Source organism: Bos taurus, chromosome 15 (assembly GCF_002263795.3).
Source record: "Bos taurus isolate L1 Dominette 01449 registration number 42190680 breed Hereford chromosome 15, ARS-UCD2.0, whole genome shotgun sequence".
NCBI classification, from domain to species: domain Eukaryota; kingdom Metazoa; phylum Chordata; class Mammalia; order Artiodactyla; family Bovidae; genus Bos; species Bos taurus.
Window position 1 is genome coordinate 78007930 of NC_037342.1, and position 24902 is coordinate 78032831.

Here is a 24902-nt window from a genome sequence, read left to right on the forward strand (position 1 = left end):
GCTGGCTTGAAAACCAATGGGGCTTACCAGAAGGATTTAAGAATCCAAGACTCTGCTCTTAAAAGCATACACACAGCCTTGCTTACTCCAAGTTACAGCACAAAGACAGCAGATTGAAAACTGTCTGGGGATCTAGCTGTTCCTCCAGCACCCCTCAAGCATGCCACTCTTCTTGCCTGTCTGCGCTGGGCCCCTAATGCTCTGGGGCTGTTTACCAGTAAGCCAGAGGCTGCCACTACTAACAGGGAGCACATATTTGAGGGAAAAAACCAGAATGAATCCAGCCCCTGTTTCTGATCGGGGCAGAAGGAGCCATTGCCAGTGCATGCTTTGGTGCACACACTTGGGAGAGTGAGACTAGCTCCAGGGCAGAGAGGGCCTCTGCTATTGTCTCTGTACACTCTCAGAAGGGAGCGAAACTAGCTCTAGGTGGAGACCTCCATCAAAGTACTGAAAGGAAAAAGCCTACAGCCTAGGATACTCTACCAGCAAGATTATTTTTCAAAATTGAAGGAGAAATAAATAACTTCTCAGACTAGCAAAAACGAAAAGATTTCATCAATACTAACCTGACCTTATAAGAAGTATTAAAGGGTCTACTTAAGGGAAAGATAAAAGGCTACAGAACTAAGAAATTATAGGAAGGGGAAAATTCCACTGGTAAAGGCAAATATATAATAAAGGCTGTGGATCAGCTACTTAAATAAACTAGCATGAAATTTAAAAGACAATGTAAAATCAGGTATCACTACAATAAAGAGTTAAGGGATATGCATGAAGATGTAGAATATAACATCAAAAAATGTGGGGAGGAGTGAAAAATACAGAGATTTTAGAATGTGCATTTAAATGACAATCAGTTTAAAACAAGTAGATACAGGTCAACGTATATGAATTCCATGATTACCACAAATCAAAAACCTACAATATATACACAAAAATTAGAAAGAAGCACAAACAGCATTAAAGAAAATCATCAAACCACAAGGGAAGAGTCTAAAAGAACAACAGAGTAGAACTACAAAGACAATCAGAAAATAAATGGCAAAATCACTAGTCCATACCTATCAACAATTACTTAAAATTTTACTGGGCTAAATGCTCTAACCAAAGACTTAGGGAGGTTATTTGGATAAATAAACAAGGCTTATCTAAGTGCTGCCTCCAAGAGACTTCAGAGATAAAGATACAAACAAACAAAGTGTGGGGATGGAAGGAATATATCATGAAAACAGAAATGGAAAGAAAGCTGGGATAGCAATATGCATTTCAGACAAAATATGCTTTAAAAAAATCTATAATAGACAAGAAAAGACATTACACAATGATAAAGTGATAAATATGAGAAGGTGATATAGCATTTATAATATACTTACTATAGGAGGATCTAACTATATAAGACTATATAAATTATATATATATATAAATTTTATATATATAAAAATATATATAAATTATAAATTATGTATATAAATTATATATATAATTTATATTAATATAAATTGAAACAATAATACAGTAATTGGAAGGGACTTGTCCGCTTACTTCATTGAACAGTCATTCAGATTTCTCTACCTGTTAACATCCTACCCACCCTCAAAAACCCACCTGAAATGCTGCTGCCTTAAAATTTATCAAAACTTAGGTACACACACACTTACAGACCATGTAAGTGTAAAGCGTGGTGCTATTTGCAGTAGAAATGTAAACAAATGTGAAGATGCAATATCAAGTCAAACTTCATAAAACTAATGGTAGTACATCCAGTATGACTGTAATAATTCCATTGCCACCTCCTGTTGCTATGACAGTGAGCTCAAGTGTTGCAAAGATACACTTAAAATGCATCTTCATGCTAATCAATTACCCATGAGCAGTCACCTCTGCAGTAAATTGTTTTTCTCAGTAGAAAGTGATCTCTTGAGGTTCTTGTGTAGTTTTCATCATATTTAGTGCAATATCGTAAACATTGGATAACACTAGGGACCCTTATGAAGTGCCACCAGTGATTCTAGAAGTACTTTTAAGAAGCAAAGTCATGACGTTACAGAAAAGTTGAATTGCTTGATATGTTCCATAGATTGAGATATGCAGCAAGGGCCGCCTGCCACTTTAAGATAAATGATTCTAGTATAAGGATGATTGTAAAAAGAAAAGAAAATCCATAAAGCTATCATTGCAGCTATTGGTTCCATTGACACTTTGAAGTCAGGAAGTACCTTGCCAGTAAGGGACTGTCTTTTAAATCTCTTTTGGTTTTGGACAATGCCCTTGGTTACTCCTTGGAAGGAAAGTTATGACCAACTTAGACAGCATATTAAAAAGCAGAGACATTACTTTGCCAACAAAGGTCCGTCTAGTCAAGGCTATGGTTTTTCCAGTGGTCAGGTATGGATGTGAGAGTTGGACTATAAAGAATGCTGAGTGCCAAAGAATTAATGCTTTTGAGCTGTGGTGTTGGAGAAGACTCTTGAGAGTCCCTTGGACTGCAAGGAGATCCAACCAGTCCATCCTAAAGAAGATCATCAGTCCTGGGTGTTCATTGGAAGGACTGATATTGAAGCTGAAACTCCTATACTTTGGCCACTTGATGCGAAGAGCTGACTCATTGGAAAAGACTATGATGCTGGGAAAGATTGAGGGCAGGAGGAGAAGGGGATGACAGGGGATGAGATGGTTGGATGGCATCACCGACTCGATGGACATGGGTTTGGGTGGACTCCAGGAGTTGGTGATGGACAGGGAGGCCTGGCATGCTGCGGTTCATGGGGTCACAAAGAGTCAGACACGACTAGGTGACTGAACTGGACTTGATTACTCAGAACCCTGTGAGGTTAACACTGAAAGCATCAAAGTTGTCTGCTTGTCCCCAAACACAAGGAGTATAATTAAGCCTCTAGATTGAGGGAGGGGGCAGGAGGAGAAGGGGACAACAGAGGATGAGATGGCTGGATGGCATCACTGACTCGATGGACGTGAGTCTGAGTGAACTCTGGGAGTTGGTGATGGACAGGGAGGCCTGGCGTGCTGCAATGCATGGGGTCGCAAAGAGTCGGACACGACTGAGCAACTGAACTGAATTGAACTGAACTGAAGGACCTTTGAGGTCCATTATCTGTGTTGCTCTATGGAAAGGATTGTCAACACTATGGGAGAGAACCTGATAGAGAAAGCACCATGAAAGTCTGGAATAATCACACCAGTGAAGATGCCATTATTGAAAAATCTGTGAAACATCAAGCCTGAAACAATAAATTCCTGCTACAGAAAACTTTCCAGATGCTGTGCATGACTTCACAGGATTTATGACAGAACCAATCAAGAAAATCATGAAAGAGATTGTGGATATGGGAAAACAAAAAAGGTAGGGAGTGAAGTGTTTCAAGATATGGATCTTGAAGAAATTCAAGAGCTAATAGACTGCACGCTAGTGGCATTAGCAGAAGGCACCTTGATGGAGGTAAGTGCTTCCAAATTAGCGCCTGGAAATGAAGAAGACATCAAAGTAGCACCAGGAGATGTTGACATTAGACAGCTTGCACAAGGGTTCCAATTAGAAAGGGCTGATTTTGACTTCTTTTAAAACATAGACCCTTCTATGAAACAGGCACAGAAACTAAATAGTAGAAGAAGGATTAATACTTTGTAGAAACAATTTTACAGAAACGAAAAGCAAAAAGTCAGACAGAAGTTATGATGTATTTCCATACAGTTACATCAAATGCATCTGCCTCTTCTGCCTCCCCTTCCACCTCTGCCCGAGACAGCAAGACCAACCCCTCTTCTTCCTCCTCTTCCTCAGTCTACTCAGCGTGAAGATGAGGAGGATGGTAGCAGGGAGTTGGACACGACGGAGCGGCTGAACTGAACTGAAAGCATTTGGTCCAGACCTAAACTCAGGGGAGCTGCCCTCCCTTTCTCTCAGTCCTTGATGCAGCAGGCTAGGATGTTAGTCTGCAGGCTGTGATAGGAGTTGCTTACTCATGTGGATGTTTCATTTTCTCCTGAGATCTACAGAAAGGACATTAGCAATGAACTTGAGTCACTGGATATTGCAAGAACAGATAATATCTACTTCTACTAAACTGTCAAAATTCTCAGGGATTATCTCATCTATTGAGGATTGAGAGTTAGTTGGTCTATTGAGGGATAATTGATCACTTTTTTCCTGGTCTCACTGGAAAAAACACAGGAATCAATGAAAACATTTTATTTTTTTTTTTAAGAGGCAGAGATTGTAAAATGTTTAAAATGCCTTCTTAAAGTGTAATGATATTACACAGCATTGGAGACCTCCTGGTTAGGTTCTTAATTGTCAGTTCTGTTACAACATAAAACCTCAAGAAAATGTGTTTTCTAGGCAATAAATTGGAGAAGGAAATGACAACCCACTCCAGTGTGCTTGCCTAGAGAATCCTGTGGACAGAGGAGCCTGGTGGGCTGCCGTCTGTGGGGTCACGCAGTGTCGGACACGACTGAAGCGACTTAGCTGTAGCTGTAGGCAATAAATACAATAGTACAGAAGAAAATTTGTAGAGGGCAGAAGACTACTCTGTGTATACAAGTTTGTATTCTCTTCCCACTTATTATTTGTATCCTTTTGGGTATAGCTTGAACTGCATATAACAGGAAACAGAGCCGCTTATAAGATGGAAGTACAGAGGCAGACAAGCCAGCGTGATTATTGAGGTCTACCAATATTATCAGAAATCTAGACTCCGCCACCTCAATCCTGCAGCTTTAGCCTCATCACCTCTAAGGGCTGCCAGTGCTGTGCTCCAGTGCTGCCCAGTGGAATTTTATGCTGTGCTAGAGACGTGCTCTGTCGGTGTTGTCCTGTGTGATAGTGACAACTGAGATGTGGCTATCCAGACCAAGGAATGGAATTTTAAAATGTATTTATTTTTAATAAGTTAAAGGTAAAACGTTTCGTGGGGCTAGTGGGTACCATGCTGGACAACACAGCTCTCACATTTCATCTGTCTTCCCAGGAAGCAGGAAAGGAGTACGGGGAAGGGGCAAATGAATTCCTTTCTTTTCAGATTTTTCAAAAGTGCCACATAGCACTTTTACTTTCACATTATATGATGGACATTAGTCACATGATTACCCTTATTTGCAGGGGAGATTGGAAACTAAAATATTTTCTTCTGTGTAGAATTATGTTCTGCTAAATATCAGGGTTTTGCCCTGTTCCAAAAGGGAAGAGGATGGATGTAAGGATTGGCTTATGGTCTCAGGCAGTCTATTAGAGTCTATTGTATGCTCAGTCACTCTGTCATGTCAGACTCTGTGGCCCCATGTACTGTAGCCCACCAGGCTCCTCTGTCCATGGGATTTTCTAGGCAAGAATACTGGAATGGTTGCCATTTCCTCCTTCAGGGGACCTTCCCCACCCAGGGATTGAACCTACATCTCGCAGATTCTTTACCACTGAACCACCTGGGAATCTATTACCCATGTAATTAAACACTTTTTATAAACATGATTTTGATAGCTTGATTATGTCACAGAGTCCAATTGTGGCATAATTTACTAATTATTCACTCACTTCAGAATTTTCAGATACATTTAATAACTTATTCAACAAAACTTAATGAGCATGTGCTGCATTCCAGACGTTGATGAAGAGACTGACGCATGGGGGGAACTAAGTGACTTGAATCCATGAACGTTAGAATCAGGAGGTACATTGGAGTTAACCTAGTGCAATCCTGTCACGTTATACAGAAGAGGAAACCCGGGAGAGTGACAGGTGAAACGGTGAGATGACGTGGCCTAAGTTAGTTAATCGACTCCTGACCCAGCTAGTGCCCAGGGGTCCTGGCTCCCTGCGGTCCTTTTTCTTTTCTGTTTTTTCTCCTATTCATTCTCAGTAGTACAGTCTGGAAAAAATTTTCCTTCATCTTACTTTCAAGTTTCCTCTCTTACTGTCTCATTCTTAAGTGCAAAAACCTTATAGAAATCTCACTAAGCTAATTGAAAGTGATTTTGAATCTTTCCCCAAGTCATAGTTTACTTGGTAAAGTTCACCCTAGAGAAAGGAAATTCTGTGGGGAAATTGTTCCCTTGATTATATGTGTGGCTGACATTATTTCAAATAGTTCACGGATCTAAGCATTTAATCACAACCCTTGGACTTTCAGTGGGTGGATAGGTTTGTCTACAGGAAAGGCAGGATCTTAAAAATCTCTGGGTTGCTGCTTCCTGGGCTTATGTGTATTTCTTCTATATTTTATAAATCCAGATATTAATCTGTATCCAAATCCTCTGTATTTTCCTTTTTGTTTTTGCTGATTCATCTTAGCCATGACCTTTGTTTTCTAAAAGTCCTAGGAATATTGCTGATTTTTCTCTTGGGGACAAGATCTGATCTTGAGTCCAGTAGCAACCACCACACAGTCCCATCAGAAGGCAGCTTAGTGTTATTGAAAGAGCACTCATTTCTAAGTTAGTAACCTGGCAACTAACTGGTGTGTGCCTTAGGATCCAATTAACATGGCCCATCCTCTGTCACTCTATCAAGTCATTAACAAAGGAGGTTAGAATGAAAGGTCTCTAAATCTTTTCAGCACGACTCTTAGAGTGGCGTAGCTGAGTGTGACCTGAACTTGGCTCACTGGGGGCCCTCAGGGGAAAATCATCTGAGTGTGTTAATATTAGCCAAAGCATCTTGCTTGTTAGGATTCCCAGAGAGATTTAATGCTTCATCCCCTCCCAGTTTCTCCAAACCAGATCATTTCCTGAAGTAATGATCGATTCCAGCAGAAGTTAACTTCATGCTGAATTGGAGGCACTTGAATGCATTTGGGATCCATCTGAGCAGTTGCCTGCCCTAAGGCAGAACGGACCACACCAGATTCTCTGACTTAAGGGTAGGTGATATGACTGGAAGTAAGTTGTAGAGTTTCTGACTAGCCATATGTATAATATTGGGCAAGTCAGTTCTCTTTCAGCCACAAACGCTCATTTGTTAATTTACAAATTGCATACTGTTTATTTCTTTTTGGTTATGTCACAGGTATGTGGGAATTTCCCTGACCAGGGATCAAACCCATGTCCCCCTGCATGGGAAGTCTTAACCACTGGGCAACCAGGGAACTCCCTCATTTGTTAAACCGACTCTGTGACCGCATGGGCTGTAGCCGGCCAGGCTCCTCCATCCATGGGATTTTCCAGGCAAGAGTACTGGAGTGGGTTGCCATTTCCTTCTCTAGGGGATCTTCCTGACCCAGGGATTGAACCCGGGTCTGCCCGCATTATAGGCCAGACGCTTTACTGTCTGAGCCACCAGGGAAGATCATGCTATTTATTTGTTTTTTTGGTTATGCCACAAGCATGTGGGAACTTCCCTGACCAGGGATCAAACCCATGACCCCCTTCCTGGGAAGTCTTAACCACTGGACAACCAGGGAAGTCCCTCCTTTGTTAATTAGGTGGTCGATTTTGAAGATTTTTTTGGAGGGAGGGGACAGGGCAAGGAATCGATTTATTCATTTTTGTAAAATATACGTAATGTAAGATTTGGTGATTTGTAAGTCTTTTACAATTTTGTGATTCTGTGAGGTAATATTTGGGATTATCAAGTGAGAACCATGTCATTGAGATGGAGGTTCTGTGACTTCATTCCGAGACCAGTCCCAGTGGCACATGAAGCTCTCTTTTATTGTCTGCCTTCTATCTATCACTGGCTCTGGTCCCCAGTCCAGCAGGTTACCTGATGTACATGCTCAAATGCTGATTTAGGCTTTTACATGCTGGTCACGTCTTCTTTCCATGTTTCTTGGGGAGGCAGCTTTGCAGGGAACAAGGAGGTATGTCTTCTCACTTAAGTGGGAGAGATGGTGGGAATGGCCAGTTAATTCCCTTACTGCCAGGGTCCAGCCCTGGCTGATCCAGGGTATTTGAAGCGGGGACGGCGTCGGTGAGGATCAGGATACAATAGCTTCAATTAGTTATTAATTAAAGATGTAAAGAGTAATAGAATGAGGATAGCTCAGTAGGAAAATTCAGTGGAGAAAAGAGGCTGAGTAGCTTGGTTTACGCAGGAGACCAATAAAACTTCAAGACAAGAAGCTTGCACCACTTACGTAGGCCGCAGGCGTCCTTCCGTTCTCCCGAAGGAGAGGAGACACTGAGGCCTCCCTGGTCGGATCTTAGAAGCCCAGGCAAAATTAGTAAGCTTGGTGGGTTCTGTGCTCCAGATGGAAACTCAGCCAGAGTGAGAGAGAGAGCGACATGGGGAGACCAGTATTTCGAGAAACTGATCCCAATTCTTTATTTTCCATGGTCTACTTTTATACACTGAGATGTTATGCAAAAGTCACGTGGGGCCAGCAGTCCTGACTTTTATCAAAGTCAGGTGCTTCATACAAATGTATACAGAGGTCTTAGGGGTGTTACATCATCTTCTGGCCAGGGGGCCTGCTGACAATTTATGACCCTCTCCTTGTGACAGCGGTCAGTCAACCAGGACACTTATTTCTCCAGGGGTGATTATTCTCAAAACAGACGCCACCCAAATAAAGTTACATTCCTATAGGGTGAGGGTATAGTGGGTTTTAGTTAAGGAAAGAATTTACTTAGCCTAAGGTCTAACGTGATTTATATCAAAGGTTAATACTTATTTCTTCTATATATTCATTAATGTGTTTAAGGGCAGGGGATGTGGAGACTTAGCAACAAACATTGGCTCAACAAATGAAAAACCCTTCACCAACACAATTTCTAATCAGCCCACTATACTTATACTAATAGTGTTCTAACTTTTCTAAGGAACCTGTTTTTAGAAGGTTTAAAGCATCTCGTGCCTCTCATGGCTGGGAGGCTGTGAGCAATCACATGTGGCCGGACAAGCCTGTCAGGCAGGCTAGAGAACCTTCAGAGGAGTTTGTAGGTTGAAACACTCCTATCACGCCCAGGAGTTTTTATTAACTGGAGCTCTAAGTTAACTCCTTCTCTGAAAGAGGTGGTGGGGGTCAGCCCCACATAAAGTCAGAGGTGAGAGCACAAAGTAGTAAAGTAGGCAGGCTCTGGTTATGGGGGTAGATGCTCGAGGATTTCCAGGGGGACTCCTGAGGCTTGATCCCGCCTTTGCGTATGTCGAGCCTCCTTCCTCATGACCTTTGCCACGGGTGGAGTACCTCACGCTGGCCCCCAACATCTTACCTGTGCTTCTATTTCCTCATCTGTATAAAAAAAGCAGTGACTATAATAATATCCACATTACAGGCCTGTTGTGAGAATTAAATGAATTAATGTATGTATAGCAAATGGCAAGTACTATTGCAATGCTAGCTATAATTATTAACCAAAAAATGCAATTAATAATAAAGACTGAAGAAGAATATTAAGCAGAAAATTTTGAATGTCATCATAATATATGATAGTCTGTATAGACTCAGAAGTTATAATTATGAAATGATTTAGAAGAGGTATGATAAAATACTATGAGAGACCAAAGAAAAGACTATTACTCCTGTAGTAGTGAGGTTCTTTATCTCTAAAGTAGGGATGCTAAGCATAAAGACAGAGGAAAGAAACTTTGTGTTAAGAAATACCATATAATATTCCATTGGGTAATGAAAAAACAAGGATGTAAACACAGGCAATGGTCAGTTCAAGAAGGACCTGGAAATCATAGTGAGAATATTATATTTTATGCCATGGGCAATGGGGAGCTGTTGCTAGATTTTAGATAGAGACGTAGTGTAACAAGATTTACATTTAAGGATAATCACCAAAGGATTTACAGTGCCTAAAGAAGAGAAGACACATGGTTGGAGGAGTCTTAAAGGCAAGCATCATTGAACAAACAGGACTGGGTTGGAAGGTGGGTCGAATTGGAAGGGATAAAGAGAAGTCATTTCTGGTGAAGGAGGGCTCTGTGGTGGGGATTATCAGGGTGGGCTTGTGTGAGGAGGAGAGGACCCTGAGTTGAATAGAGGTGAGTCGAAGTTTAGTGGGTAGGAGGGTGATAGTTGAAGTGGCTCAATCTGTTCAAGTCTTTAAAAGTGAGCAGGAGAGCTTAGGTTTTCCCCAACTCATTCAAAGCCAGTGGAGGATCTGAGGAAAGAAGGGTCTAAGGAACACTTTTCTGGCTGTAGTCTGCAGGATGGATGGAGTGGGACCATCTGGAGGCTGAGAAGCTCCGGTAATCTTGGTATCAGCTGACAGCAGTATAGACGGTGGTAGCAGGAAGAATGGAAAAAAGAATGGCCCGCAGGAGAGGATCAAAGACAGAATGAACGGGATGCGGTGGCAGGAGAGGTGATCAAAGACAAAATGAATGGGAAGAGGTAGGAGGAGAGGTGATCAGAGACAGAATGAACAGGATGTGGTAACTGACTGGGTGCAGGAATGAAAGGGAGGTATGGATCACACAGGACACCACAGCGACAAGCCTGGCATCTTGGAGGCTGATGATGCCTCCGGGTATCTTCCAGGTCACCCTTGCTTTAGGTCTCCTGTTACTCTGTAGTTTAGTCTTATTAGATTCAACCTCGTGGGCTCAGTCACTCAGTTGTGTCAGACTCTTTGTGACCCCATGGGTTGTAGCCCCACAAGTCTCCTTTGTCCATGGAATTTTCCAGGCAAGAATACTGGAGTGAGTTGCCATTTCCTTCTTTGATTCAACCCTAATCTCTGTCCAAATCATTTTCTTGGGTTTGTGAGTGTAAATGTAGTAATGGTGATTCTTGAGAATCACAGTCTTCTCTTTCAACCATTGAGCTGCTTGATTTTCCAAGGTGGGAGATTGTGCCAGGTATTTTTAATGATTTTGGGTCCCTGGTGCCTCTATTGGAAATCCCACCACACTGTGATGTGCTTAACAATACTGCTTTTGTTTGGCATGACCATCAACACAACTTCTCTGCAGCATCCACCTTCCTGGAATTTTAGCTCTCTAGTAGGTAGCTTTCTTCTTTGTTGAATGGCAAAACTCCTTTGCTTCTGCAAAGAGAATTTCCTATTATTTTTATTTTACTTCCAAGAAATTATATTGTTCTGATTCCCATTCAGGCAGACAGATAATCCCACGGCAGATATGGTGGATATTTATGTCGGTATAGAATATTTTTTTTTAATAAACCGTTTGTGAGAAAAGATATCATTTGGGGGTTTGAAGAAACTTAACATATCTCTTTCTATGTGAATGGTGAATTAATTTCTAAATTAAAGGAATAAGGCATTTTGAAGGGAAGAAACATTATCTTTGTTTAGGATCAAAGATATAACAGGAAAAGATGATAATGAAGATTGTGGTGTATAATCTGCTACAAGTGGCTTTTCTGAACCCTAGTCTCAGGTAAAGCTTCACATCCATTCATGGCAAGTAAATGTACTCGGGACTTATATCAAAAGGGCACCATTCTCTGTCCATGGAATTCTCCAGGCAAGAATGCTGGAGTAGGTTGCCATTTCCTACTCTAGGGGAATTCCATGGACAGAGGAGCCTGGTGGGCTACAGTCCACGGGCTTGCAAAGAGTCAGATATGACTGAGTGACTGACACAGACACAGACGGGACCTACCCTAAGAAGCTGTCTGTCTCTACCTCACTGAAACAGAACTTGCCCCAGGGCAGTGTAGAAAGTGTTCTCTCTGCAGCATCTCACTCCAAGAAAAGGAGGAGAGGGCATGCCTAATCTCCGCTTCGCAATTTACTCCACCTCCGCGGAGGCAGCGTGGTGCCAGGAGTTTAGTGGCTGTAACTTCCTCTGTGTGAAGCAAACATCAGGAATGTAGCGGAAAGGCTCTCCTCCAGCCTCCTATCGGTGGTGTGCTGGTAAATAGTTAATAACTGGCTCTCCTAAGTAAAGAGCACTGATTTGTATCATTTCCTGATTTCCAACGTGCTCCCACCATGGCTAATTTCAAGCTACCAATGTGATGTGTGGAGTTGAAAGAGATGCCTGTGACAGATTCTCCTGAGCTGGTCTGAACTGGATCCAACACAGCACAGCTTCCAACACTTGTACACTTAACTCATGTCTTCATGGAATATTAATTGTAGGAAGAAAGGGGTGTACATTTGACACATGCTATTTGTTCTCAGAATGGTTGTTCTGCTCTCCATGTCTACAACTTAAAATGAAACTTGTTTATTTTTTCATTATGCCAACTCTCCAAGTACCAATCTTTTACTTTTGTTAAAAATAGTATTTGTGTTTTATGGGCACTTATTTTATTGTTGTTGTGAAGTTGCTCAGTCGTGTCTGAGTCATTGTGACCCCATGGACTATAGTCTGCCAGGGTCCTCTGTCCATGGAACTCTCCAGACAAGAATACTGGAGTGGGTTGCCATTCTGTTCTCTAGGGGATCTTCCTGACCCAGGGATTAAACCTGGGTTTCCTGCATTGCAGACAGATTCTTTACCATCTGAGCCACCAGGGAAGCCCCAGAAGAGTATATATGCTTTATGAGCATTTATTTTTAGTGTGTCTCAGAGTCACCTCAGTCATTTCTTTGACTCTCTCAGAAGTCATGACCTCTTTCTCTAGTCTTTTCCTTGCTCCAGAACACTAGTTTCTATAATTTTTCAAGTTCAGTAACTTCGTACAGTCTTAACCTTGACTTACGTCCTTACCTGATTTGTCTCCATCAGTCCAGATCACTGGCCTTTGGGTTTTGTTCTTTTGTTGTTACTTCTGCTCCTTGCTGTTGAGGTTTTTTTTTCAGTTCTTCAAAAGTATATTTCTTTCTTGTTTTTGCAAACAAGCAAAAATCTGTGTTTACTAACAGCTCTGAGAGGTGTACATTTCAAAGGCTGATTAAGATTTGGAGGGCATAAGATAATAGTTCTTTCGTGACACTTCAAGTCAAAATTGTAAAAGCGAACAAATATAAAGCAACGATCCTAACAAGACCAAGGTATGTAAGCAACCAACATGCTTTCCCTTAGTGTAAATAAATTGACAAGACAGAATTTCTGCTCTTTTAAAGTGAACCATATATTCCTAAACCCTTTTCAAAAATAATATTCCCCACATCCCCAACACTAGAGTAGATGTCTACAACAGTATTGAATTACTATCTAAATGAACAGACCTCAAGAAATGGAAAAGCTGTTCAAACTTAACATGGCAGCAGAAGAAACAAAGTTCTGTATGGAAAAGTTTGGAATCATGGTGAATGGAAATGTTTCCATGATCGCTTGCATCCCTGGGGTTGAAGCCTTTCCATCTTTTATTTTTTTTCTTTTCTTTTTTCCCCCTATTTTTATTTCTTTTTCTGTTTTGTAAATAAGCTCATTTGTATCATGTCCAAAGCTATAGTTTCTGAAAGTTTTAGTATAAAATCAGAGATAGCTCAATTCAGTTCAGTTGCTCAGTCATGTCAGACTCTTTGCAACCCCATGGACTGCAGCATGCCAGGCCTCCCTGTCCATCACCAACTCCTGGAGATAAGGGGAAAGATAATAGGATAAAACTTAGAAATTCAAAGCATTAATACTATTTCATTCTTATGTCTCATGGACTTTATGTGGTGAAAAAAGTCCTAGTTGGTTAGCTTAATCTGGAAGATATTTTTTTGAATTACATGGCATTGTTAGCTTGAGGTGGTATCATGATCTGTATTTCTTCCCTCTAGTTTGGGGCTGTATAGATGTGTAAGGGGTGTCAGTAAGTATGTTCCAGGGATATAACTCATAGAGAAATTCTCTACTAACCTGGAAAAAGAATAAGCAGGCTGGCCACCCTTGCTGTCTAAGGACCAGCTCTGTGAGCTCATGATCTGTCAGCAGCTTGAGCAGAGGGTCACAGGTTTTGAAAGTGAAAGTGTAATGATGGTGACAAGCTGTGGATTGAATTATCTCCAGTGTGTTTGAGCATTTGTCATAGGAACATAGTTATTGAAGATGCAAAACTGGAGAAGGAATCTGACCTGAAGAGACTGAGGCCTGGCAGAAAGGAGTGAAGAAATCAGGACAGAAGACCTTTTGGAAAAAGGTAGAAATATCAGTGGGAAGATGATTCCCTGAGGCAGAGATAAGGGAAAAAGGAAATTAAGAAAAGAAATGTCTCATGAAAATCCCCCAATAGGAGACAGTGTTCAAAATGCAATGAAGTAAAGAACACTAAAAAATGCAAAAGGATAATGAAACTATAAGCTCTGAACTTAAATGATTCCCTAAATTCAGAATACCTTTTAATGGACTAAAACGAATTGTGGCTAAAGTCAGAAAGTCTGGTTCTGAGTCCCAGAATTCACTACTTTCTGTGCGATCTTGGGTAAATAGCCAATTCTCTGAGCCTTAATTTTCTGATATATAAACTGTTAATCCTTAATACGTTCATACTGGCTAAATGAATGATATCATAGTAAGTGTATTATAACGTTGTTTGCACTGCCCAACATGCTATATATGGAGTGAATTAATTATGATCAGTGTTTGTTTTATTACAGGGCTCTCAGTAGCTCTTATCCAATCGCGCCTGAAAGGATTCCATGGCGAGGACCAATAATGTGACTGAGTTAATTATCAGCGGTCTTTTCCAGGACCCAGAGGTGCAGAGAGCGTGCTTTGCGGTGTTTCTGCCCATGTACTTGGCCACGGTGGTGGGCAATGGCCTCATTGTTCTGACGGTCAGAGTCAGTAAGAGCCTGCGTTCCCCCATGTACTTCTTCCTTAGCCACCTGTCGCTGGTGGAGATCAGTTACTCCTCCACTGTTGTCCCTAAATTCATCACAGACTTACTTTCCAGGATTAAGACCATCTCCCTGGAGGGCTGTGTGGCTCAGATATTCTTCTTTCACTTGTTTGGAGTTGCTGAGATCTTCCTGCTCACGGTGATGGCCTATGACCGCTACGTGGCCATCTGCAAGCCCCTTCACTACACAATCATCATGAGCCGGCCTGTGTGCCACCGCCTGGCAGCCGCTTCCTGGCTGGGGGGCATAATTCACTCCATGGTGCAGATCCTTGTCACTGTCCAGTTGCCCTTCTGCGGTCCCAACGTGATTGACCACTACTTCTGTGACCTCCATCCCTTGTTCAAGCTTGCCTGCACTGACACATTCGTGGAGGGCATCATTGTGTTGACCAACAGTGGATTAATCTCTGTCTTCTCCTTCCTCCTCTTGGTGTCCTCATACGTTGTCATCCTGGTCAACTTGAGGAACCATTCAGCAGAGGGGAGACGCAAAGCCCTCTCCACCTGTGCCTCTCACGTCACGGTGGTCGTCCTGTTCTTTGGACCCGCCATCTTCCTCTACATGCGGCCCCCTCCACCTTCACTGAGGACAAGCTGGTGGCCGTGTTCTACACGGTGGTCACCCCCATGCTGAACCCCATCATCTACACACTCAGAAATGCAGAGGTGAAAATTGCCTTGAAGAGGCTGTGGGGCAGGAAAGTTAACTCAGGGGTGGAATAACAATGAAAACCTTAAAAAACTGAGCATGCATATGGTGACTAAATAGAAGTTTGATTTTAGTGAACTATGAAGAACAGAGCAAATGTTCACCTATTTATGTTTTTTGGTTGTATTTTAGGTGAGGGCTTTATATTCCATAAAATAAATCAGATGCTTTTCATAGCCCTCTGTATTTTGGAGAAAGTTGACAATTGAGCTGCATTGTTGTTTTTCTTCATGTTCTTCAGTATACAGGGCATAGACACTAGGGAGGGATCACCTGGGTTGGAATTCCCACTCTGTCACCTTCTACCTGCGAACCCTGGGTTCATTTACTTTACTTCTCAGTAAACGATACTTCTTAGCATGCTGCAATGTGTGGAAAGATTGTGGTACTGGGAGAAATAAGTTTATGTTTTATTCTTTCCCTCTATCAATGTGCTCTTGTGGGAATCCCTGGAAGGCTTTTCTATCAATACTTCATTTTAGGTCTAGTTAGGGAGTGTGGGGGAGAAGGAAATGGCAACCCACTGCAGTATTCTTGGCTGGAGAATCCAATGGATAGAGGAGCCTGGTGGGCTGTGGTCCATAGCGTCCCAAAGGGTCGGACTCGACTGAAATGACTTAGCGTGCCCAGGGAGTTTGGGATGGGCATGTACCCACTGCTATATTTAAAATGGATAATCAACAATGGCTTACTGTAGATCACATGCAACTCTGCTCAATGTTATGTGGCAGCCTGGATGGAAGGGGCGTTTGGGGAAGGATGGAAACATGTATACCTATGGCTGAGTCCCTTCACTGTTCACCTGAAACTATTCCAACATTGTTTGTTAATCAACTCTACCCCAGTACAAAATAAAAATTTTAATAATGTTAAAAACTGAAAAACCATTGCTAAGAACATAACTATTTCATCTTTTCTAGTAAGTGAAAATATTTAAATATCTCCCATCTCTGTGACAGCTGCGCTCAGCACCTCTCTCTCATCCTTTCAGATACTGTTATAGATGGCTTTTCAAACCAGTTTGTATAAACTTGATCAATTAAGTTTGTCAAAGTTCACTTAGCAGGAATCATCTTATCAGCTCTTGACAACTGTATATATAATTCTATCATAGGAGAAGGTTTTTCTCTCCGATGTTTTTTAAATGGAAAAAAATATGAAGGCAATTTTTTAGGAATGCATCTTCTCAAATATGAACCCTATTAAAGTTGTCTATTTCTTAAAAAAAAAAAAACCAACAACTTAATTTTAGTTTTCCCCCTTCATTGACCTGAATCCAATGCCTCAAATTCCACAGTAGGAGCTTTGTTTAATGGAAGTAGGACATTGTTAGAATGGAAAGGTCTGTGGAAGGTGAAATATAATAGAGCTATGATTAATCATTCACATGGGCTTCCCAGGTGGCTCAGTGGTAAAGAATCTGCGTGCCAAGGCAGGAGACACAGAAGAGGAGGGTATGATCCCTGGGTTGGGAAGATCCCCTTGAGGAGGAAATGTCAACCTGCTCCAGTTTCTTGCCTGGATGATCCCATGCACAGAGAAACCTGGCAGGCTACAGTTCATGGGGTTGCAGAGTCGGACCTGATGGCAACTGAGCAGGCATGCAACTAGGCATATCTTTTTGTTTTCAAACTTTTAATTTTGTGTAGGAGTATAGCAGATTAACAATGTTGTGATAGTTTCAGGTGAACCGCAAAGACTCAGCCATAAATAAACAGCCATTCATATCTTCATCCAAATAATTTTACAAGACCCTTTCCTTTCTAGACAGTTGTATGTGCACTGAGTTATGTGCTTGTGTGTGTGTGTGTGTGTGTTAGTCACTCAGTCATGCATGGCTTAAGCCAAAATGTTGCCTGTTTTTGTATGACCTGTGAGCCAAGAAAGGCTTTTACATTTTCAAATGGTTGAAAAAATTAAAGTAAAATAATATTTTGTGACACATAAAAGTTGGATGAAATTTAAGCTTTATTGCCCACAAATAAGTTTTATTGGATTACAGTCATGCCCCATTATTTTACTCTTTTTATCTATGGCAGCTTTTGTTGGAGTGGCATGGTTGCATAGTTACGACAGAGACTGTGTGGTCTGCAAAGCCCATATATTTTCTTTTTTATGTATGAAATTTTTATATTTATTTACAAATTAATTTTTATTGGAGTAAACTGCTTTATGATGTTGTCAGTTTCTGCTGTGCAGCAAAGCAAATCAGTGCTATGTATACATATATGCCCGCTTTTTTAGATTTCCTTCTCATTTAGGTCATCGCAGATCAGTGAGTAGGGTTCTCTACGCTAAACAGTAGGTTCTCACAAGTTATTATTTTGTGTAGAGCAGTGTGTATACGTCAATCCCAATCTCCCAATCTGTCCCACCCCTCATTGTCTCTTGGTAACTCTAAGCTTGTTCTCTACATTCATGACTCTGCTTGCAAAGCCTGTATATTTTCTGTGTAGCACTTTACTGAACATGTTTCCCAGCCCCTGGCTTAAGCCATAGTAACATTTATTGCTTACTCAACAGGAAGTTGGGAGGTCAGTGGTCCCAGGGTTGTTTTGTTATTCCCACCATGCCCAAGCCCCTTCAGTTCTCTTGGCTGGCCCCTCATGGCTGCAAGATGTCTAAAGCAGCTCTCGGTATTACATGCTCACATGTAAGAAGGGAGGGGTTTTCATTTCATTTCAGAAAACAGTTCCAAGGACTTTTCCAGAACAATTCTTATTTTGTTCTTATTGAGCGGAACTAGCTTATATATCTATCCCTAGATGCAAAGGAGCCTGGAACAGTAAGTAGTGGCATAAACATAAAAAGGGTAAGCTGACCAATTCACATCTTCATTTTAACTTGCAAAATGGCGAAAGTTGTGTAGTACTATCCCTAATTCTTAAAGAATCTGTACTTTTCATATAATGGTGGAGTTTAATTAGAACTAGGCAAGTGTGGCCATAGTCAGTGGGTTAATCTTCACCAGGTTAGAAAATAACATCAGCCTTTCCTGAAAATGTATAACTTTAGGTGAGCAAATAGTCTCATACCACAAACATTTTAACAAATGTATTTTCCTGTAACTCATGTTCATAGACTCATATTAAAAACTCATCTTCCTTAGATGTGTTAAACTGAATCATTCAGCAGAGAAAAGATTTTGACTTACAGCCTTCCACAAAAGCTTAGTGATGAGATGTATAGAATAAATGAATAAATGTAGATTTTCTTAAATATTTTGAGCTTTTATGTAATTATTTGTTAATGTTCCTCCTAAATGTTTTTTAAAAATATAATGGATAATGAAAAAAATGATAATGGTTAATTCAGAGTTTGCACTCTCAAAAGCAATTATTGGGTTGGCCAAAAAGTTTGTTTGGGTTTTTTACATGACATCTTATGTTAAAACCTGTAAAATAATTTAAAAAAAATATGGTCATAATAGTCTCTTAATCACTAGTTGAAAATGGCATTTTGTTTCAGCTTTAATTTTAGTCAGGCTAAATTAATGACAATTATGTTTAGGACTGGGAGAGAGCATGCTGATCATACAAAGTGTTATTATAGCATTTGTAAAACTATTCATGACAGAAAATTTATTACAGATGAGGCCAAAGCAGAGTAATAAACTCACATGTAGTGTTTTCAAACCAATATCCAGTTTAGTATTGATAAAGATCAGTTTGGAAAGGTTTTGTTTCCTTCTGAGCAGGCATCTCAACAGCAGTTGCATTGTGATTTTGGCTCAGATAACCCTTGCTGTGGTGGTAGGGGCTGTCTTCCGCATTGTAGGGTGTTAGCATCTCTGGCCTCTGTCCAGTAAGTGCCAATAACACCGTCTTCCCACACAGGTAAATGAAAAGTTTAGGAAATGAAAGTTTAAAAATGTTTCTAGATGTTGCCACATATCCTCTTGGGGGCAAAATCACCCATGGTTGAGAACCACTATTCTGTAGCCTCACCGTCATCCACACCAAAGGCCGGGAGAAGGGCTGTCTCAGTTTCTGACATTTGTGGTCCATAATTCCTTGAACCCATCCTTGGGATGGCATCATATGTAAAATCACATAATTGAGTTCATGATAAGCAAGAGCTGGATCTAATTGCCCTCAGAACAGCATAGAGTCCCATAGCCTAAGTGCTCTGTGAACACTGAGTAAAATTAATTTAATATATTCCCTATTGATTTCTGAAGTTATGTTACCTACAAGAAAGTTTGAGAGGTTGGTATTCAGGTCCCGCTTCCCATGAGGTAGGTGCCTGATGACGAAGGGGAAAGGCATTGCTCTCTGGGGACCAATCTTCTCTCATTTGATCACAGTGCGCCCCGCTCCACCCCCAGTATCTCTCAGCAGTGTGAACTCAAGGCTGAGCTGCCAGAATTCTTATTTCTCTGTGGGCCATCTGAGAGGCAAGTCTGCTGTGCTCTTGTTTTTAATCAGGTGGAATCGACTTACTGGCTTAGTCTCAGCATTCCTAAGGCTGCAGGGAGAGCAGATCCTCCATCTGGCAACTCCTACGATGTATGAGCTCTGGCACATAACTTGGCCTTAATGCTCGGAGATTGAATAACTGGGAAACCGTCACGAGGTAATGGATGGTCTCAGGGCACTATTTTGCTCTCTGGGATCGGAACAGATAAAAGGAACAGTGGTGAGACAGCAGAGGCCCAGAAACAGTGGGGTGAGTTTTGTTTTGTAAGCGTGTGATGATTATAATTCCGCTTTGAAAGTAAAGGGAATGCTAAGTGCTCTCACGCTGGTCTGGTCTTTGCCTGAAATAAGCGCTCTGCTAGACACAGGATTCAGGGATGAAAAGATGTGGTCCTGGTCCTTGCTGACCTTTGTTCTTTCGGTATTTTCTGAACTTCTGTGGTGTACCAAATACTGTGCTAAGAAGGCAGGATGATCTATATGCACTGTTCCCACCCTAAGTACGTTCACTGAGTGTAGTTTTGTGCAGGTGCTTCAGTTAGCACTGGAGATGGAGTGGTAGCCAGACATACTCTCTGCTCTAAAACGTCCACAGTTTGGTGGACCAGATGGTCACATAGCACAATTCCAATTCAATGTGCAAAGTGCTGTATTTCCAGAATGTCCTAAGAGAAGAGTGTCACCGACTGTAAGGGTCTATGGATTGCTGAGATGGATTTCCTATTTCTGAGAAGACTAAGTTTATAGAGTCTGAATGGTAGCATTTCAGGTACGCAAGGGACTATTATATAATTCACTCCTTAAGGAAGGAGTCTTTTGTTTTGTATCATTTCATATCACCCTTCTGAATTCCTGCCTCCTGGTGGCTACGTCATGGCTGAAACACACAATGTGACAGAATTCATTTTCCTGGGACTTTCTTCCAATCCAGAGGTGCAGAAAGTCTGCTTTGTGATGTTTCTGCTCCTGTACACAGCCATTGTGCTGGGGAATCTCCTCATCGTCCTCACTGTCATGAGCAGCAGAAGCCTTGGCTCCCCCATGTACTTCTTCCTGAGCTACCTGTCCTTTGTTGAGATCTGCTACGCCTCGACAACAGTCCCCAGACTCATCTCAGATCTGCTGGCTGAGAGGAAAGCCATATCTCTGTGGGGCTGCATGACACAGCTTTCCTTTCTCCACTTCTTTGCCGGCACTGAGATTTTCCTGCTCACTGTGATGGCCTATGACCGCTACGTGGCCATCTGCAAGCCCCTCAGCTACACCACCATCATGAACCGGCGGGTGTGTGCCTTCCTGGTGGGAGCAGCATGGGTGTGGGGCTTAGTGCATTCCTTGGCCCAAATCCTTCTCATCTTCCGCTTGCCCTTCTGTGGCCCCAATGTGATCGACCACTATTTCTGTGACGTGCTTCCCCTGCTCAAACTTGCCTGCTCTGACACCGTCCTCATTGGTCTTCTGATCGTTGCCAATGGGGGGACCCTGTCTGTGATCAGCTTTGTGGTCCTCTTAGCCTCCTATGTGGTCATCTTGCTCCATCTGAGGACTTGGAGCTCCGCGGGGCGGCGCAAGGCCCTGTCCACCTGTGGATCCCACATCACTGTGGTCACCTTGTTCTTTGGGCCCTGCATCTTCATCTATCTGAGACCTTCTACCACCCTATCTGTGGACAAGACAGTGGCCGTGTTCTACACGGTGATCACCCCACTGCTCAACCCTGTCATCTACTCCCTGAGAAATGCTGAAGTGAAGAAGGCCATGAAGAGGCTGTGGGTCAGAGCAATGAAACTAGAAGAGAGGTAGAGGCTGAGCCTTGGTCTTGATCCTTGGGTTTAGGTGATGCTCTGTCAAACTGAAGGGGCAGAATGAGATGAAGGACAAGTTCCCAGGACTTGTTAATTTTAGAGTTACTCTCCATCAACTTCACTATAATCAATTACCATATATTTTCTCTTCAGTTCAGTTCAGTCACTCAGTCGTGTCCGACTCTTTGCGATTGCATGAATCTAGCATGCCAGGCCTTCCTGTCCATCACCAACTCCTGGAGTTCACCCAAACCCATGTCCATCGAGTTGGTGATGCCATCCAGCCATCTCATCCTCTGTCGTCCCCTTCTCCTCTTGCCCTCAATCCGTCCCAGCATCAGAGTCTTTTCTAATGAGTCAATTCTTTGCATCAGGTGGCTAAAGTATTGGAGTTTCAGCTTTAGCATCAGTCCTTCCAAAGAACACTCAGGACTGATCTCCTTTAGGATGGACTGGTTGGATCTCCTTGCAGTCCAAGGGACTCTCAAGAATCTTCTCCAACACCACAGTTCAAAAGCATCAATTATTCAGCACTCAGCTTTCTTCACAGTCCAGCTCTCACATCCATACATGACCACTGGAAAAACCATAGCCTTGACTAGACGGACCTTTGTTGGCAAAGTAATGTCTCTGCTTTTGAATATGCTATCTAGGTTGGTCATAACTTTCCTTCCAAGGAGTAAGTGTCTTTTAATTTCGTGGCTGCAATCACCATCTGCAGTGATTTTGGAGCCCCCCAAAATAAAGTCTGACACTGTTTCCACTGTTTCCCCATCTATTTCCCATGAAGTAATGGGACCAGATGCCATGATCTTAGTTTTCTGAATGTTGAGCTTTAAGCCAACTTTTTCACTCTCCTCTTTCACTTTCATCAAGAGGCTTTTTCTTATCTCTTACTGTTACTTAATTGGCCACTTTTCTGTCAGATGTTTAAATTGTTTCTGAAGTTTTATAAATAACAATGTTCTACATTTCCTGAACAGAATTTTTTAATGATACTGATTTTTAAACAGTTATTTGCTATAGAAACCTTACTTTGTTAAAAAGTGTAATAACTTTTGATGCGTGGTGCTAAATAAATTCTCAGAATGTTTGTAACTCAACAGTCATTAAATTTTTTCTTGATGAGAAATAGTATTTTAGATAGTCTCATCTCATCTCCCCGTAAGATATTTATTAATTGCAAAAGCATAAATATGACTTTACAATCAAGAATCCTAGAAGGTACTCTTCTTAGTAATTAGACACATTTATGATATTTAGACTGAGAGGCACACAGCATAATTACTGTAGCATTCCTATAAAAAATATACAATGTCACTTTAATCAGAAAATATCAGTTAAGCCTGCGCTGAATAATAGTTTGCAAGGAAAGAGATCAAGATAGTCGAGTAGGAGGATGCTGGCTCACCTCCCTTCATGAACACATGAAAACTACAACTACATATATAGTGACTCTGCCTGTAGTCAACCTGGGTGCTAGCAGAATTCTCCTACCACCAAAGCTGTGAAGAAACATCCACATGGAGTCTGCTAGTAAGGGAGGAGAAGCAGTCTGGCCAGGACGCATACTTCCCAGGGGCACACACGAGAGTGTGTTACAGGGTCAGGAATCCTCCCTGGGGAGTGAGGATTTCGACCTACACCTTAGGTACCCCAGCCCTTTGGTTCTGATACTGGTAAGACAAGCCTCTTAACTGGAAAACCGGTGAGGATTACTGGAGGACTGTGAGAGACTCTGCTCTTGAAAACAACACACACACATATTTGCTTACTTCCAGTCACAGCTCGAAGGCAGCGGGTCAAAAGCTGCCTGTTGCTCCTGCTGGCTCACCAGGGTCACCCCAGTGTCCCCAGGTCCCCACCGGGCTCCTGTTGCAGCCCCTCCTGCTCTGGTGCTTCTTCCCACAAAAGCAGGGGCTGCCATTGCCAGTGAAGGGGTGCAGACTTTGAGGGAACAAAGTCAGCTTGGACTCTGGCCCCACTTCTGACTGGGGAGGAGGCAGCCACTGTCAGTGCACGCCTTGGTGCACGTCCTGGAGAGGGAGCGAGACTAGCTCCCGAGCGGAGATGGCCCCCGCCAGAGCGTCTGTCACCGTGCACACTCTCTGAAGGCAGAGGGGGAGGCGGTAGCATAGAGACCTCCACCCCTGGGGCGTGCATCCCCTGTGCACACTCGGGAGGGAGTGGGACAAGCCCAGTGGTGTGGCACCCACTGCTCAGACCCCAGTCCATCCTGTAACTAAGGTACACACGTGTGTGCATGCTAAGTCACTCCAGTTGTGTCCACCTCTTTATGATCCCATGGGCTGTGTGTAGCCCATTGGCTTCTCTGTCCATGGGGTTCTCCAAGAATACTAGAGTGGGTTGCCATGCCCTTCACCAGACCTTCCTGATCCAGGGATCGAAACTGCGTCTCTTATCTGTTGTGTTTGTTAGGCAGGTTCTTTACCACCAGCACCACCTGGGAAGTGCAGCTGCAAGACCTCACACCCCAGCAAGGTCCCAGACCAGGGAGGAGACTGCCATCAAACCTGGGAGGAGCCCTGGTGTTCTCAGGGCTCCTGCTTCACCTCCTTGGGCCAGAGTCCACCTCCAACAGGGCGGTGACGGCCACTGCACACAGGGGAAGCTCTGCCTCCAAGCCACGGAGCACACAGACTGCACAGAGCTGCTTCCTCAAAAGGACATGCTTTCACGACTGGCATAGGTGACAGCTTCACTTAATTTCAAAGAGAAAGGTAAACAAAATGAGAAGACAAAGGGACAGGTTTCACATGAAAGAACAAGAAAATAAACCATGAAAAAATCTGAGTGAAACAGAGAAATAACTTGCCTGATAAAGAGTTTGAATCAATCGTAACTGAACTTGGGAAAAGAACAGTTGAACACAGTGGGAATTTTAACAAAGATTAAGGAAGTATAAAAACCAATCAGAGCTGAAGAATACAATAAATGAAGTGAAAACTACACTAAAGGGAATTAACAGCAGATTAGATGGTTCAGAAGAATATATAAGCGATCTGGTAGATAGAATAATAGAAAACACTCAACCAGAACAGCAAAAAGACAGATTTAGAAAAACGAGAATAATTTTCGGAACTCTGTGACAACATCAAGCATACCAACATTCGCATTTTAGGAGTCCCAGGATAAAAGAGAGAGAAAAATGTATTCAATACTTTGAATTCCCACAGCACTTAGCTAGAATCTTTTCAAGTCTTTGCTCCCTAAATTTCAGTGTTTATTTTTCTTACTCCTCCAGCCCTGACTCTGCCCCTAGACTTTAACTCTTGGGTATATGGCATGAATC

The 24902-nt window shown here is 42.2% G+C and overlaps 2 protein-coding genes and 1 pseudogene across 2 annotated transcripts in view; all 3 read left to right on the forward strand.

Moving 5' to 3' along the window:
• The window catches only part of OR4C45 (olfactory receptor family 4 subfamily C member 45), a 98745-nt gene that overhangs the window by 48866 nt on the left and 24977 nt on the right, over nucleotides 1-24902 (forward strand). The window lies entirely within an intron of this gene.
• OR4B1GP (olfactory receptor family 4 subfamily B member 1G, pseudogene) lies at nucleotides 14452-15371 on the forward strand (annotated as a pseudogene).
• Nucleotides 20658-21587, forward strand: OR4X2B (olfactory receptor family 4 subfamily X member 2B). Its single transcript, NM_001389871.1, has one exon. It carries the CDS (start codon nucleotides 20658-20660, stop codon nucleotides 21585-21587), a length of 930 nt encoding a protein of 309 aa, NP_001376800.1.

Bases quoted from the DNA above. Each gene is read 5' to 3' on its own strand.
- OR4X2B (NM_001389871.1), top strand. From the start codon at position 20,658: ATGGCTGAAACACACAATGTGACAGAATTCATTTTCCTGGGACTTTCT.